This window comes from Mesoplodon bidens (assembly GCF_964165515.1).
Source record: "Mesoplodon bidens genome assembly, chromosome: 15".
Taxonomy (NCBI): Eukaryota; Metazoa; Chordata; class Mammalia; order Artiodactyla; family Ziphiidae; genus Mesoplodon; species Mesoplodon bidens.
The window spans coordinates 44,618,962-44,634,430 of NC_138171.1; the positions used below are offsets into that span (position 1 = coordinate 44,618,962).

At 48.4% G+C, this 15,469-nt stretch overlaps 1 protein-coding gene across 1 annotated transcript; it reads left to right on the forward strand.

Annotated features, from left to right (window-relative positions):
• Positions 1-9,733: 9,733 nt before the first annotated feature.
• SPN (sialophorin) lies at positions 9,734-13,140 on the forward strand (the record flags this gene model as incomplete). Its single annotated transcript, XM_081256863.1, has 2 exons — positions 9,734-9,849; positions 10,236-13,140. The coding sequence occupies 2 exons, from the start codon at positions 9,734-9,736 to the stop codon at positions 11,437-11,439; spliced, it is 1,320 nt and encodes a 439-aa protein (XP_081112989.1). The 3' UTR covers positions 11,440-13,140.
• Positions 13,141-15,469: the final 2,329 nt, after the last annotated feature.

A 15,469-nucleotide genomic window follows, 5' to 3' on the forward strand; every position in this document is an offset into this window, starting at 1 on the left:
CTGTATTGGACAGTGAAGCTCTAGACAATGCAAAGAAGAGAATGCAAGTATTAGCTACTTTAAGCATTATAAAAGTAAATGTAGGGACTTCCCTGGTGGCGCAGTAGTTGAGGGTATGCCTGCCAGTGCAGGGGACACGGATTCGAGCGTGGTTCGGGAAGATCCCACATGCTGTGGAGCAACTGAGCCCGTGCGCCACAACTGCTGAGCCCTTGCACCACAACTACTGAAGCCCACGTGCCTACAATCCAGGCTCCACAGCAAGAGAAGCCACCGCAGTGAGAAGCCCACGCGCTGCGATGAAGAGTAGCCCCTGCTTGCCTCAATTAGAGAAAGTCCACACACAGCAACGAAGACCCAACGCAGCCAAAAAAACCCCAACATTTGAGTACCTACAAAAAAAAAAAGAGGCAACAGGCCCAAATGGAGTCACTTGTGTTAAGCTGAGTCACCAAAACCAAAACTTAATACCTAGCCTAATTGCAGTTTCAGCTGCTCCCCCAGGCATGGAATTTTAAATTAATCAGTCTGGAGGTTCTTTTTTTTTTTTTTTTTTTTGTGGTACGCGGGCCTCTCACTGTTGTGGCCTCTCGCGCTGCGGAGCACAGGCTCCGGATGCACAGGCTCAGCGGCCATGGCTCACGGGCCCAGCTGCTCCGCGGCATGTGGGATCTTCCCGGACTGGGGCACGAACCTGTGTCCCCTGCATCAGCAGGCAGATTCTCAACCACTGCGCCACCAGGGAAGCCCAAAGGAGCTTCTTTTTTTTTTTCCAATTTATTTTATTTATTTATTTTTGGCTGCATTGGGTCTTCGTTGCTGCACGTGGGCTTTCTCTAGTTGTGGAGAGCGGGGGCTACTCTTTGTTGCGGTGTGCAGGCTTATTGCGGTGGCTTCTCTTGTTGAGGAGCATGGGCTCTAGGTGTGTGGGCTTCAGTAGTTGTGGCTCGCGGGCTTAGTTGCTCCGCAGCATGTGGGATCTTCCCGGGACCAGGTCTCGGGCCCATGTGCCCTGCATTGGCAGGCGGATTCTTAACTACTGCACTACCAGGGAAGCCCAGCCTGGAACTTCTTGATAAACACTAGTGAAGTAATTTCCTTGAAAAGAGCCTTACCTTTCCTGACGGCTGCCTCTAAGGGAAGATGTCCTCACCTAAAATAATCCTTCTTTTCTTTTGCTGATCACCTCCTCATCTCACCCCACTTCTGCCTATAAAAGCCTTCCATTTGTACAGCCCCTCAGAGAGCCTTTCTACTTGCTAGGTGGGATGCTGCCCAATTAATGAGTCATTTAATAAAGCCAATTAGATCCTCAGTTGAATTGTGTTGTTTAACAGGTCGCTGGCACTGTTCCCAGTGCACCCCGTGTCCTAGCTCACTGAATCCTCAGGATGAGGCTAACCCTTCTCACAGATCAGCAACCTGAGGCACAGGAAGGTGACATTTGTTGCCCAGGGTCACACAGTCAGTCAGTGGCTGAGCCTGGGTCTGGCCCCAGGAAGTCTGGCCCCAGAGTTCCCTCCCTTAACCACTGTGCCGCCACACATGACAGCTGATACTGAAAATGACCATGGAGAGTTATTATACTTACAGCAACAAAAACAACTTTAGTTACAGTTACAAAGAGCCTAAAAAGAGGGATGTAGCTGACCTGGGAAGTGGGACAGGGCCAGTGGGTCAAATGCTCTCCTACTGGAGCTAGAAACTAGTAGATTAATGGCAGGCAGGATGGATACATAAAAAAATAGCAGAATTAGCATATCGTTGAGGGATATGGACCCACGAGAAGAGCTGAGACTAAAACAAATTAAAGGGATTAAAAAATGGTTCCTTTCCAGGACCATGACTTGGGAGGGAAAGGGGAGGAGTATTACCATTCATGATAAACACTCTGTGCTTGTAATATGCGATACTTCGATAAAAATTAAGAAACCATTATGTTCAACGATAGATTAGTACATAAACACCTCTCTGACCAGAATGAAATTCCCCGGGGTTGGGGGGTGGCCAATGGCTGCCTGACTTGTCAATCCTGTTCCTAGAGAGGGTTGTGGATGGGAGGAAAAGGCCCCAGGCCTTGGGGGATCAGATGGGACAACACAACGCACCTCTTTTAACATCAGCTATTGTTTATTAGGCTCTTACTAAGGGATTCCACCCCCCCCACACACACTATCTAACTTAATCCTCCCAAGAACTTTGAAAAATAGTATTATCATCCTTATTTACAGATGAAGAAACTAAGGCAAAGAGATGACATGACTGACCCAAGGCCACACAGGGGCATGGAGGTCTGCCCCTCAGAGACCTGCAGGAGGTCAGAGCTGAAAGTCCAGACCCTGGGGAGGGAAGAAACATCTTCATGGAACATGAGTCGGTTGCCCCACTGTTGCACCTGCAGACCTCTGATGACCTCCTTCCTGGAGGTCTGTGGTCTGGGTGAAGCCTTCGCAGTTTCAGGTACACCCAGTGCTCGCAGTGCCCCACCCCTGCCTGGTCCCTTTCTGGTCCTTGCCTTCAAGGCAAGGTCACCCGGCGCCCTCTTCCTTCTCTCAGCCAGAGAACTCCAAGTCAGCCAATAAACATCACGGAGTGCCGACTGTTTACCAAGCACTTTCAGTGGTACAGCAGCCAACAGACACACACGCATGCTCTCGCGGGGCTTACGCTCCAGTGGGGGTAGAAAGACAAAACAAAATAAGAAAGTAAATGAGAAGTGCCATAGAGAGAAAGCAGAGGTGGGAGCTGGGTAGTGCAGGCCAGGGGGAAGGGGTACAATTTTAAATAGCCAGGCAAAGCCATACTAAGAAGGTGACATTTGAGCCATTTAGCTATCTGGGTGAAGAGCCTTCCAGGCATGGCCACAGATGACGCAAAGTCCCCAGGGCTCGGATTCTCCAGGGATGAGATGGAGGCCTTGGTGGCAGGAGCAGAGGGAATGAGGACTGGAGGGGAGGGTGGGTCAGACTGGGTGTGGTCTTGTGGTCCATTTTGAGGACTTGGGCTCTGAGTGGGGTGGAAGCTGTCTCAGAGCAGGGGACAGATGGGATCAGATGTTTGATGTGGGATCAGATGTGGCTAAGAGCCCGAAGCAGGTGAGGAAAGACAAGGCTTAGGGCAGGGGGACAGCAGTGAAGGTGGAGAAGAGTAGTCAGATTCTGGATCTTTTTATTTTTTAACATGTTTTTTTTTTTTTGGCCCCCCCTCACAGCTTGTGGGATCTCAGTTCCCTGACCAGGGATGGAACCCGCGCCCTTGGCAGTGAAAGTGCAGAGTCCTAACCACTGGACCGCCAGGGAATTCCCAGTATGTTCCTTTATTTTGAAAATTTTCAAACACAGAAAAGTCACAAGAACAATACAGTTAATACCCATAGACCCTTCACATGGCTTCACCATTTCTTTTTTTTTAAACGTGTCCTTTAGTTAGATGCCCGAGCACATAATAGACAGGTGATGGAATTACATTTTCAGTACGGCATCTGGATACATCCTTAAAACTCTGTAGTTCTCAGAAGGTTTGTCTGGGTCCTCTTTGTTCCTGACTTTGGGGAAATATAGGACCCCATTCAGCGTTTTTGTTAAAGACCACTAACTAGAAACCTTTTTTTCTCTTCTTTTATGAGCACCTGAGGAGAGATTTGAGATTTGCAAGATATGCATTCTTGCTTTTTCATTTCAAAGTTGAGTGCTTCTCAAATATCAGGTCAGGTGCTAAATAAATAGAGGGAAATGGTGGCTCAGGAAAATGTTAAGGTTTATTAGATTACTGGTTTGTTATAAAAGTGTATAACGCAGGAACAGTGAGATGGAAGAGGCGTATAGGGCAAGGTCTGGGGGAAAGGGGCGGAGCTTCCACGCTCCCCCCCCCATATCTCCTGCATCTGTGTGTTCATCAACCTGGAAGCCCCCTCACTTCATATTATTTTGCCACATATGTGTTTTCTCTTCCATTTTTAAAATTTTTAATTGTTATTATTGTGTGTGTGAAACATTTAAGAGGAACTTGCTGCATAATGCACCATCACTCCTACATTCTTCAAACATGTATTTCCTGCAAACTAGGAATATAATTATAACATACTTATCAAAATCAGGAAAGTTAATGTTAATTCAACACTATTATCTACTCTACAGTCTATTCGAATTTTTCCAGTTATCCCCACGGTGTCCTTTATAGCATCTTTTTTTCCAATCTAGGATACAATCCAGGATCCCATACTGCATTTATTTATCTATTTATTATTTATTTATTTACTTATTTAATTTATTTTTTAAGGTCAAGTCTTTATTTATTTATTTTTTGGCTGCATTGGGTCTTCGTTACTGCGCGTGGGCTTTCTCTAGTTGCGGCGAGCAGGGGCTACTCTTCCTTGCAGTGCACAGGCTTCTCATTGCGGTGGCTTCTCTTTTTGCAGAGCACAGGCTCTAGGCATGCAGACTTCAGTAGTTGTGGCGCATGGGCTCTAGAGCGCAGGCTCAGTAGTTGTGGCGAACGGGTTTAGTTGCTCCGCGGCATGTGGGATCTTCCCGGACAAGGGTTTGAACCCGGCTCCCCTGCCTTGACAGGCGGATTCTTAACCACTGCGCCACCAGGGAAGCCCCCCATATTGCATTTTTAAAAATAAATTTATTTATTCATTTATTTTTGGCTGTGTTGGGTCTTCGTTTCTGTGCGGGGTCTTTCTCCATTTGCGGCGAGTGGGGGCCACTTCTCATCGCGGTGCGCGGGCCTGTCACCGTCGCGGCCTCTCGCGTTGCGGAGCACAGGTTCCAGACGCGCAGGCTCAGTAGTTGTGGCTCACGGGCCCAGCTGCTCCGAGGCATGTGGGATCTTCCCAGACCGGGGCTCGAACCCGTGTCCCCTGCATTGGCAGGCAGACTCCCAACCACTGCGCCACCAGGGAAGCCCCCGGAAGCCCCCGGAAGCCCCCATATTGCGTTTAATTATCATGTCTCTTTACTCTTTTAAGATGTGGAAGAATGTCCCAGGCTTTCTTTGTTCTTCCTGACACTGACATTTTTGAAGAGTATGGGCCAGTTGTTTTGTAAAATGTCTTTCAGTTTGGATCTGCCTAATATTTCTTAATGATTAGATTGTTTTGCATTTTTTGCTAGGACAGAAGTGATGTTGGTTCCTTCTCAGTGCATATCATATCTGAAGCCTCCTGTTGTTGGGTTGCCCCATCATTGGAGATGTGAACTTTGATCACTTGGCTTAAGATGGTGTCTATTACTTTTCTCCACCATAAAGTTGCTACTTTTCCTTGGTGATGAATACATAGCGTGTGGGGAAAGACTTTAAGACTAAAAATATCCTATATGCACCCCACACCTCGCTGCTCCAATTTCACCCAATGTTGTTGTTGTTGTTTTTAATTTGGCTATGCTGGGTCTTAGCTGCAGCATGCGGGATCACGTTCCCTGACCAGGGATCGAACCTGGGCCCCCTGCATTGGGAGCGTGAAGTCCTACCCAATGTTTTTAAACATCCATTCTTACCTGAATCCATTATTATTATGGTGATTGTAAATTGGTCATTTTAAAACTCTACATTCTTCTACAATTATATGTTAGGTTTCCACTTGTAGAAGAACTTTCCCTACACTCTTTCCTCCCTTCCACCCCCTCCCTTCCTCCTTCACTCTGTGTCTCTCTCTAACATTTTCAGAATCAGTATGAACTCATGGGTTCTTTTTTTATTCAATGCTTTAGTTGATCACAGCCGTTATTCATTCTGATGCTCAAAGTGTCCCTGCCTTGGCCATCAGGAACTCCTTCAAGCTGGTTCTTTGTCCTTTGACATGTTTCCGTCATTCTTTGAGCACTGCCTTACTTTTCTGATGCAACGAGATGTTCCAGGCTCTTCTTTTCTTCCCCCTGCTTATTTATTTATTGAAGTATAATTGACCTACAACACTGTTAGTACCAGATGCACAACATAGTGATTTTATATTTCTATACAATACAAAATTGTATCAACATGATAAGTCTAGTTACCGTCTGTTACCCTACAAAGTTATTACAATGTTATTGACTATATTCCCCATGACTCTTTGATTTTTGTAACTGGAAGTTTGTACCTCTTAATCTCCCTCACCTATTTCATGCACCCCCACCCCTCTGGCAACTACCAATTTGTTCTCTGTATCTATGAGTCTGTTTCTGCTTTGTTATGTTTGTTCATTTGTTTTGTTTTTTAGATTCCACATATAAGTGAAATAATGTGTTGTCTTTCTCTGTCTGACTTATTTCACTAAACGTAACACCCACTAGGTCCATCCATGTTGCCACAATGGCAAGATTTCATTCTTTTTTATGGCTGAGTAATATTCCATTGTATGACACTTAGGTTGCTTACATATCTTGGCTATTGTAAATAATGCTGCAATGAATATAGGGGTGCACATATCTTTTCTTTCTTTTCTTTTTTGTTTTTGGCTGTGTTAGTTCTTCGTTGCTGCACACAGGCTTTCTCTAGCTGCAGCAAGTGGGGGCTAATCTTCGTTGAGGTGTGCAGTCTTCTCATTGCGGTGGATTCTCTTGTTGCAGAGCACCGGCTCTAGGCACGTGGGCTTCAGTAGTTGTAGCACATGGGCTCAGTAGTTGTAGCTCATGGGCTCTTGAGTGCAGGCTCAGTAGTTGTGGTGGATGGGCTTAGTTGCTCTGTGGCATGTGGGATCTTCCCGGACCAGGGATCAAACCCATGTTCCCTGCATTGGCAGCCGGATTCTTAACCACTGAGCCACCAGGGAAGTCCCCTCATTGCAGTTTTGATTTGATTAGTGATGTTGAACATCTTTTCATGTGTCTGTTGACCATCTGTATGTCTTCTTTGACAAAAATGTATATTTGGGTCCTCTGCTTATTTTAAATCAGATATTTTTGTTGTTGTTATTGAGTTGTATGAGCTCTTTATATATTTTGGATGTTAATTCCTTATCAGATATGATTTGCAAATATTTTCTCCCATTCTGTAGGTTGCCTTTTCATTTTGTTGATGGTTTCCTTTGTTCAGAAGCTTTCTAGTTTGGGGCTTCCCTGGTGGCACAGTGGTTGAGAATCCACCTGCCAATGCAGGGGATATGGGTTTAGTCCCTGGTCCGGGAAGATCCCACATGCCGCGGAGTAACTAAGCCAGTGTGCCACAACTACTCAGCCTGCTCTCTAGAGCCGTGAGCCGCAACTACTGAGCCCACATGCCGCAACTACTGAAGCCCGTGTGCCTAGAGCCCGTGCTCCACGACGAGAGAAGCCCACGCACTGCAATGAAGAGTAGCCCCCGCTCGCCGCAACTAGAGAAAGCCTGCACGCAGCAACGAAGACCCAACACAGCCAAAAATAAAACAATAAAATAAATAAATTTGTTTAACAAACAAACAAACAAAAAGAAGCTTTCTAGTTTGATGTAGTCCCACTTATTATTTTTGCTTTTGGTGTCAAATCTAAAAAGTTATTGTCAAGACCAATGTCAAGGAGATTATCACCTATGTTTTCTTCCAGGAGCCTTATGGTTTCAGGTCTTACATTCAAGTCTTTAATCAATTTTGAGTTTACTTTTGTATATGGTGTGAGAAAGTAGTCCACTTTGTTTCTTTTGTATGTAGTTGTACAGTTTTCCCAACACCATTTATTGAAGAGGCTGTCCTTTCCCTATTGTATATTCTTGACTCGTTTGTCATAGATTAATTGACCATATAAATGTGGGTTTTTTTCTGGGCTCTCTATTCTGTTCCATTGATCTATGTGTCTGTTTTTTTTTTTTTTTTTTTTTTTTTTTGTGGTACACGGGCCTCTCACCGTTGTGGCCTCTCCCGTTGTGGAGCACAGGCTCCTGACGTGCAGGCTCAGCAGCTATGGCTCACGGGCCCAGCTGCTCCGTGGCATGTGGGATCTTCCCGGACCGGGGCACGAACCCGTGTCCCCTGCATCGGCAGGCGGACTCTCAACCACTGCGCCACCAGGGGAAGCCCTATGTGTCTGTTTTTATGCCAGTACCATACTGGTTTTTTGTTTTTGTTTTGTGGTACGCGGGCCTCTCACTGTTGTGGCCTCTTCCGTTCCGGAGCACAGGCTCCGGATGCGCAGGCTCAGCGGCCATGGCTCACGGGCCCCGCCGCTCCGCGGCATGTGGGATCTTCCCAGATCGGGGCACGAACCCATGTCCCCTGCACTGACAGGTGGATTCGTAACCACTGCGCCACCAGGGAAGTCCTATATGCAGTCTTACAAACATTTTTGTTGATTTTCTTTTTAATTAAAAAAATTTTTTTAACCTCCAATTACTTTGCAGCCAATTATTCCTACTTTTCTGTTTGCAACAGCAAAATGTTGAAACAACCTAATGTCTGACAATGAAATGTTTTCCTTCCTTCCTCCCTTCCTTCCTTTTGTTCAGTAAAAAAAAGAAAAGCAAGGAACATTATGTATAATAAAATCTAATACTGTAAAAAATACATGTGTATATGCACATATACCCTGTTACCAGGGTCTATCTGGTGGTGTTGGTTCGGAGCTTTTTCACTTTATGCACTGCTGCCTGGTGGGAGAGGCAATCCACCCTAGCCCCGAGCTTCCCTGCACACTCTTGCTGATATGCCACCAATACAAGGTCCTGGCCGCTCTACATCCAGGCCGTTTCTCAAGGTTGTGTTTGCAGTGAGTAATGCTGAGGGATGAAGTAATGTCTCCCTTCAGGACAAAGAGCAAGCTTGCTTACCACCTACTCGAAAAGAAGGAAATTCTCCAAGCTCAGTGTTCCTCAGCTGCCGGGCAAGCCTCTCCGTTGTCACCCCTGTGGGACTCAGGGGGACAAGTGGAACTGAAGCAGACGGCGCTCCTGCTGTTTGCTGAGCAATGAGTAGTGGATTCTTATGTGTGTGACCCAGGAGTCTCACGTCTTTGTCAGACTAACTCGTTAGCTTGTGAGTGGGGTACAATCCCAGGCCCTGACATTGGCCTGTTTCAATCATCTATCATGTACATGCATTATTACTTTTACAACATAAAAATCAGTTTTGATTTTTTTAAAAGAAAGGCAAAAAACCGTACACATACTGAGAGTCAAAGCTTACAAATTAAAGGAAAGTAAGAAAATATCAAACACCCAAAGAAGAAAGTAAAGAACTCTCTACTCATACCTACCCAGTGAAACTTGTTAATACCTCAGTGAATAGCTTTTCAGACTGCCTTCCATGTAGATTAGTCTCCTGCAAAAATAAGATCATAGCATATACAGTGCTTCATAACCACCTTGATTTAGTCAGGCAGTCCACGACTGGGGGCCATTGTAGTGACCTACCCCCCGCAAGCTTCTTGAGAAGTCAAGAGCCCACCAGGGATTTCATACAGCCTGCAAAGGCTTCCACTGCCCCAGCCAGAGTCGAGGGCTTCCTCTTGCCCTGATACTTCCTGGGAGCTCTTGGGGCAGAAGAAGTGTTAGCCTTGGGTGCTGGCCTAACAGCTTGGGGACCACAAAGGCAAAGGAAACCACCTTCCCCTCCCATCTCCTCCTCCGCACCCCCTGGTTCTCAAGCATGCATTTCCACCACCCCTGCTCTGACACATATCCCTATCCCAGCTTCACGGCTTTCCATCCCATTCCAGACCCCGCCCACCATCCCCACCTGCTTCAGCTGAAACCCCAGAGCCCCTGTCATCATCTCAGACCCTGAAAGAGTGAGTGATGCCTCTCTCATCACAGGGCAATGTAGGAGCAGGGCGGGTGGGGCAGGATGCTGGGGTGGGTGGAGCCAGGGCCACTTCCTTTCCCCTTGGGGCCCCTCCACCAGTCTTGCTTCAGGAGTTGGAGCAGCCTGGTCCCAGCCCTGTGCCCATATCCACTGAGCTGGTAAGTGGTGTGGCCTGGTGGGGCAGGGGCTTCAGTGGAACTGGGAATGTGCCTCTGGCTTGAGAAGACCTTGATAGATAATGGGAAAAGAGGACGAGGAGCCATTGGGGCTGAATGGGGACAGCGCAGGCCAGGAGAGGGTGGCTGTTGCTGGAGCGGGGGCTGCCAACACCCAAGGGGGCCTATGGGGTAGATTCGATGGGGGAGCTGCCAGCGTCTTGTTATTTCTGATACTAGTAAAAGCAAGGGTGGAAAAAGCCGTTGAACCGCAGAGTTCGGCCCGGCAGGTGGCAGGGAAGTGGGCAGGAGGGGAGGGCCTGGCTAGGTTCTCCCCCGCCGCCCCCAGCTCCTTATGTATTCTATTTCTTCAACTTCCCCACCCTCAGGTCCCAACTCCTGCTCATGCCTGTTGCTTTGGAAATGATCCTGCGTCTCCTCCTCTTCGGGAGTGTCTGGACCCAAAACACAAGCTCAGAGTCTCCAGATGGCACAATTACTTTGCAGAAGTTGGAACCCACAGGGTCCTCTGTTTCTTTGGTCTCAAATATCTATGAGACCACAAAATTCAACTCAATGACATCTAATTTTGCAACAACCGAGGTCGCTACGACAGATGACAGCACTGAGCACAAGATCTTCCCGCCTTCCTCAACTCCCTATACAGCCAATGAGGTTTCCTCTCCTGGGACTTCCACTGCTGCCAGCAGGGGCCCTCCTGTAAATGAGTCAATAATCTCCCACAAAGATTCGGCCAAAAAATTATCAATGCCCCTGGAAATCTCTAATGCAACCAGTATACCTGCTGTCCCAGTAATGAAATCTACAGGATTCCACACTACGACTGGTGAAACCATGGCAACTAGCCCTCTGGAGACCTCCAGTGGGACCAGTGGACCCCCTATCACCACAGCAACTAGCTCTCTGGAGACCTCCAATGTGACCAGCGGACCCCCTGTCATCATGGAAACTAGCTCTCTAAAGACCTCCGAGGAGACCAGTGGACTTCCTGTCACCATGGCAACTACGTCTCTGAAGACCCCCATGGGGACCAGTCGCTCCCCCATCTTTGGAGTAAAAATATCCAGCCCAACGTCCTCCACAGGCATAAGCAGTAGGTCCTCCACAAATTCAGGTTGGGGGACAAATGGCACCTTGCTGGTAGCTGTGCTTGTGGCCCTGCTGGTGGTCATTGTCCTCGTGGCACTACTCCTGCTGTGGCGCCAGCGGCAGAAGCGGAAGACAGGAGTACTGACACTAAGCAGGGGTGGAAAACACAACGGGGTGGCAAATGCCTGGGCTGGGGTAGCCCAGGTGTCTCATGAGGAGGCCGCGACAATAACAGAGGGAGTGTCTGGGGGTAACAATGACTCTGGGGTCCCCCAGGGGGAGGTGTCTGGCCAGCGGCCCACACTTACCACTTTCTTTGGTAGACGGAAGTCTCGCCAGGGCTCCGTGGCGCTGGAGGAGCTAAAGCCTGGGCCAGCCCCCAGCCTAAAGGGGGAGGAAGAGCCACTGGTGGGCAGCAAGGATGAGGCTGCGGAAACCTCTACTTCTGATGGGCCAGAAGAGAGAGACGTGGAGGCCCCTTAACGTTTGAGAATAATAAGACTGGAGTTCAGAATCGTTCCCGCTTTCATCACCTTCCCTCCTGTCATCACATCCAGCCTCATCACCCAGCATTTTCACCCAGCACCCTTTGGATTTTCACCCAGCATCTTCACCCTGAATCCTCATTCAGCTCTTCTAGCCAGCAGCCCATGCAGCACCCACACCCAGCGCGTAGATCAGGGCTGACACCCACTGAACCCTTGTAGATTGAATGAACGAACTTTCCTCATCAACCCCTACTTCTCCCCATCACATTTTCTCCACATTTCTGTCCTTGAAACCAGCTGCTGAGTCTCTGTAAAGGCCAAACTTCATTGACTTACGTTTTCTCAGAGGATTCCCCAGGAATACCAGAGTCTGGGAAGAAGAAGGAAATGGCAACCCAGCAAACTCTCGCCTTAGGATTACTCTGGAAAGTACATTTGGACCCATGGATTAGGACAGTCCTACTGGCTCAGCCCATGAACTGCCTTTAACTCCAGGCCCCAGTGCTCTGTGCTAGGCCATCCTGGAGCATGGGCTGGGTGGTGTCACCCAGCTGTGGTCTCAGGTGTGTCTGAGACAGCCCCTGGACCCTAGGCTGGCCCACGGTCCCAGCCACCATATTCTCCCCCAACTCTGGACCGAGGCAGCCAGAGGCTTCAGCTGTTTCTCCTCCCAAGAGCGCAGGTGAGAAGAGTTTCTGGGCAGATGTAGTTCTTAGAAGTCTCGGCATCTGCGTGGGTCCACTCATGCATTCACTTTGTGTGCAAGAGGCGAGGACTTGGTGATGCTTGTGAAGGGCAGTGGCGAGTACAGATTGGTGAGGGAGGGGGCAGGAAGGGCTGCAGAGGCTGAGGAGACGCCGCCCTCAGGAGGTGCTAACATAGGCGCCCTCGTCTTTGCCCCGATGGGGTGGAGGTGGAAGATTTAATTCCGTCTGTGGCAGGGCTTGACAGAAAGACTGCATGTGTGACCAAGTGTGTTCTTCAGCTCAGCCGCTATGTCCCTTCCTCAAAGCACCCCCCCATTCCCCCACACTCCCCCCACCACCACTCCCCAGCGCACACACAAGAGTCCCAGGTCTTGCTGATGCTGTTACAAGTTTAATGTGTTTGTCTGTATCCCCTCTTCCATTCTACAAGGAGGGTCAGTGAGAGAGTGAGCTGTGACAGGCCTCCAGAACCAGGGGCATCCCTGTGGCTCTGGGATGGAGAGGAGGGGACAAGACCCAACTGTGCTCTCTCTGAGACCAGCCCAGGCCAGAACCCAGGGCACCGCATGGACCAGAGGCCGTTGGTATTTCCCCAGGGCAAAGAGGAAATTTGCAAAGAGGAAGTTGTTGAGTCAGAGGAGCAGTGGATGAGAGCAGATGCATTGACCTACAAAAGGAGAGGCCACGGGACTCCATGAGAGCGTGACTGCCAGGTGGTTTGGATTGGAGGGGACACCAGAGGCTGGGAAAGGGCCCCCAGGTGGGTCAGTTCATGGGGGTGTGGAGGAGGGATGAGGAGAGAAGGGGCGGAAAGTGGCCACGGACCCGCCCGGAGTTCTGCCACCCATGCCTGGGCGAGCTGGGGTGGAAATCCAGCCTTCACCACGCAAGCCTGGGTGCCTTTTCTTTTTCTTTCTTGGACGTGCCACACAGGAACAAGTGGTCTTAGTTCCCCGACCAGGGATCGAACCTGCACCCCCCACCCTGCCCCCGGCCAAAATAAATAAATAATAAAATGTTGAAAATACTAATTTTGTCCTGACAGTAAAATAACATTTTTCTTCTTTTGCAAAACTACCAGCACATTCTAGTTTCTTAAATAACAGGATTCTCTCTCACACACAACCATATACAGTGTATTATTCTTCATCTTATATTTTAAAATGCATGTTTCTATTTTATTTTCTAAAGTACACATTAAGATCACGGTTACAAATACAGCTTTGTCATCCAGTGCAACCTCCAGATGGAAGAGGGATTTGGATGGGGACGGTCTTGAGAAGTCTATTAATATAATTCACTTTTGCAGACAGGAAAAGGGCCTCAGAGCATGGTTCTATGGACATTTCATTTCTGAAAATGGACATTTACGCCTCATTTTCCTCTGCATCCGTATTTCTGCTCCTGTTCTGGGGAGGTTAGGGGTTGAGCCATTAGCCATCAGAAAACCCAGGGTATTTTGGAGACCATCTACATGTCCCCAGCAATGAGCTGCCAATGGGTGCCTGTGTGCCTTAGCCCCCTGGGGTGCTTAGCATCTGCCTGCCCAGCTAGTGGCTTCAGGACAGCCTAGCTGGACCATGCCCCAGATCCCCAAAGCTGCCGGCCATGGAAAGGGCCACATACTCACTCCTGCGTTTGCGCACGCTCTGCCAGAAGCCTGCGCACCCCCGTCCTTTTCCCCCCAACACACATTTTGACTTCCCGCCAAACTCCTCTCAACCATCATGATGTAGTTCAAATGTCACTGCCTTTGCGAAGCCGCCCTTGCTTCCTCCATCCCAAGCAGATAGAGTATTTCTCCTCCACTCTTACAGCACCTTGCGTGACAGTACAAACAACTGGACTGTAATCATATGAAGGTGTCTCCCATTCATTAGGGTGTTGCCCCTTCAAGTCCACCTGTCATCTTTGTGGCTCCAGAGGCCAGAGCCTGGCATGTCTACCTACTATGTGTTTACTGAACGGAGAGGTAAATGGATTAATGAATGAGCAAACAATGGTTTTCAAGTAAACCATGGCAAGGTCAGACCTGTCCTTTGAATGAAACTGGCATCCAGGAGCATGGCCTGAAGGCAGTGGGACCTGAGATGGAAGCATTAGTCTAGTTCAGGTTAGATAGAGTGGGAGTCTGGCCTAAGGTGAAAGAAGAGGTCAGGCTTGAAATATATTTATTCAGAGAATAAGATTTTTAGAACTAATTGACTATTGAGGTGATGGGGGAAGAATGAGGTTAGACTCTTAAAGTTTCTATCTTGGAAAATGGAGGAGATGCTGACATCACTATGTGGAAATGCAAAGAGGTGAGCAGTTTGGGGGGAAAACATGAGTATTTATTTATTTATTTATATTTTGGCCACACCGCGCACTTTGCAGGATCTTAGTTCCCCGACTAGGGATTGAATCTGGGCCACAGCAGTGAAAACGCTGAATCCTAGCCACTCGACAACCAGGGAACTCCCCATGAGGGGTGTTAGAAGTAGAGGCCTGGAAGTTGCAAGGGAAGTCAGAGCTGGAGATATAGATTAAGGAGTCATCTGATGTTAGATAGCAATTTAAATAACGGCATTGGTGGATAAATGCATAAACTGTGTAGAATGAGAAAAGGAGAGAGCTGTGGAGAGAAGCTTCATGTGTTAGTCAGGGCAGGCTAACTGCTGTAACAAACAACCCCCAATTCTCAGGGGTAGAGCTCAAGAGAAGCTTTTCCCTTGCTTATGTAACAATTTAATGTTGGCATTTGGAGGGTGACCTTCCATGAGGTGATTCAGGGACCCAGACTCCTTCCATCTTGTGGCTTTGTCATTCCCAGGGAGGATCATGGGAAGACTAGAGCGACATGCATCACTTTTGCTCACATTCCATTGGACAGAATTCAGTCATATGGTGGCCTCCATGCAGAGGAGGCTGGGAAATGTAGTTTAGCTTGTGCCCAAGAGGAAAAGAGGAACAGTCCCGCCACACTGAGGGGACACCACAGTTTGAGGGCTGCCTGTAGGAAGAAGGACCTGCAGGAAACAGAAAAGAGCCTTTAGGAGAGAAACCAGGAGAAAATGACGTCTAGGGGGAAAAAGGGAGAAATAGTTTGGAGAAGGGCTGTCAGGAGCTGACCTGGACTAGAGTGAGGCAAGCAAGGCAGTAAGGTGCAAAATGGAGCTTGAGAGTGAGGCCTTCTTCAGTTTTGTGCCCGAGGACCCTTGCTTGCCTCACCCAAGTCCAAGTCCTGGCAGGGTCACATGCTGCAGAGGCAGAAATGGGAGAAGGCTGGGAAGAGGCCAGTGTCTGGCAATCAGTGGTCCCAGAGACTTTAGCAAGTGG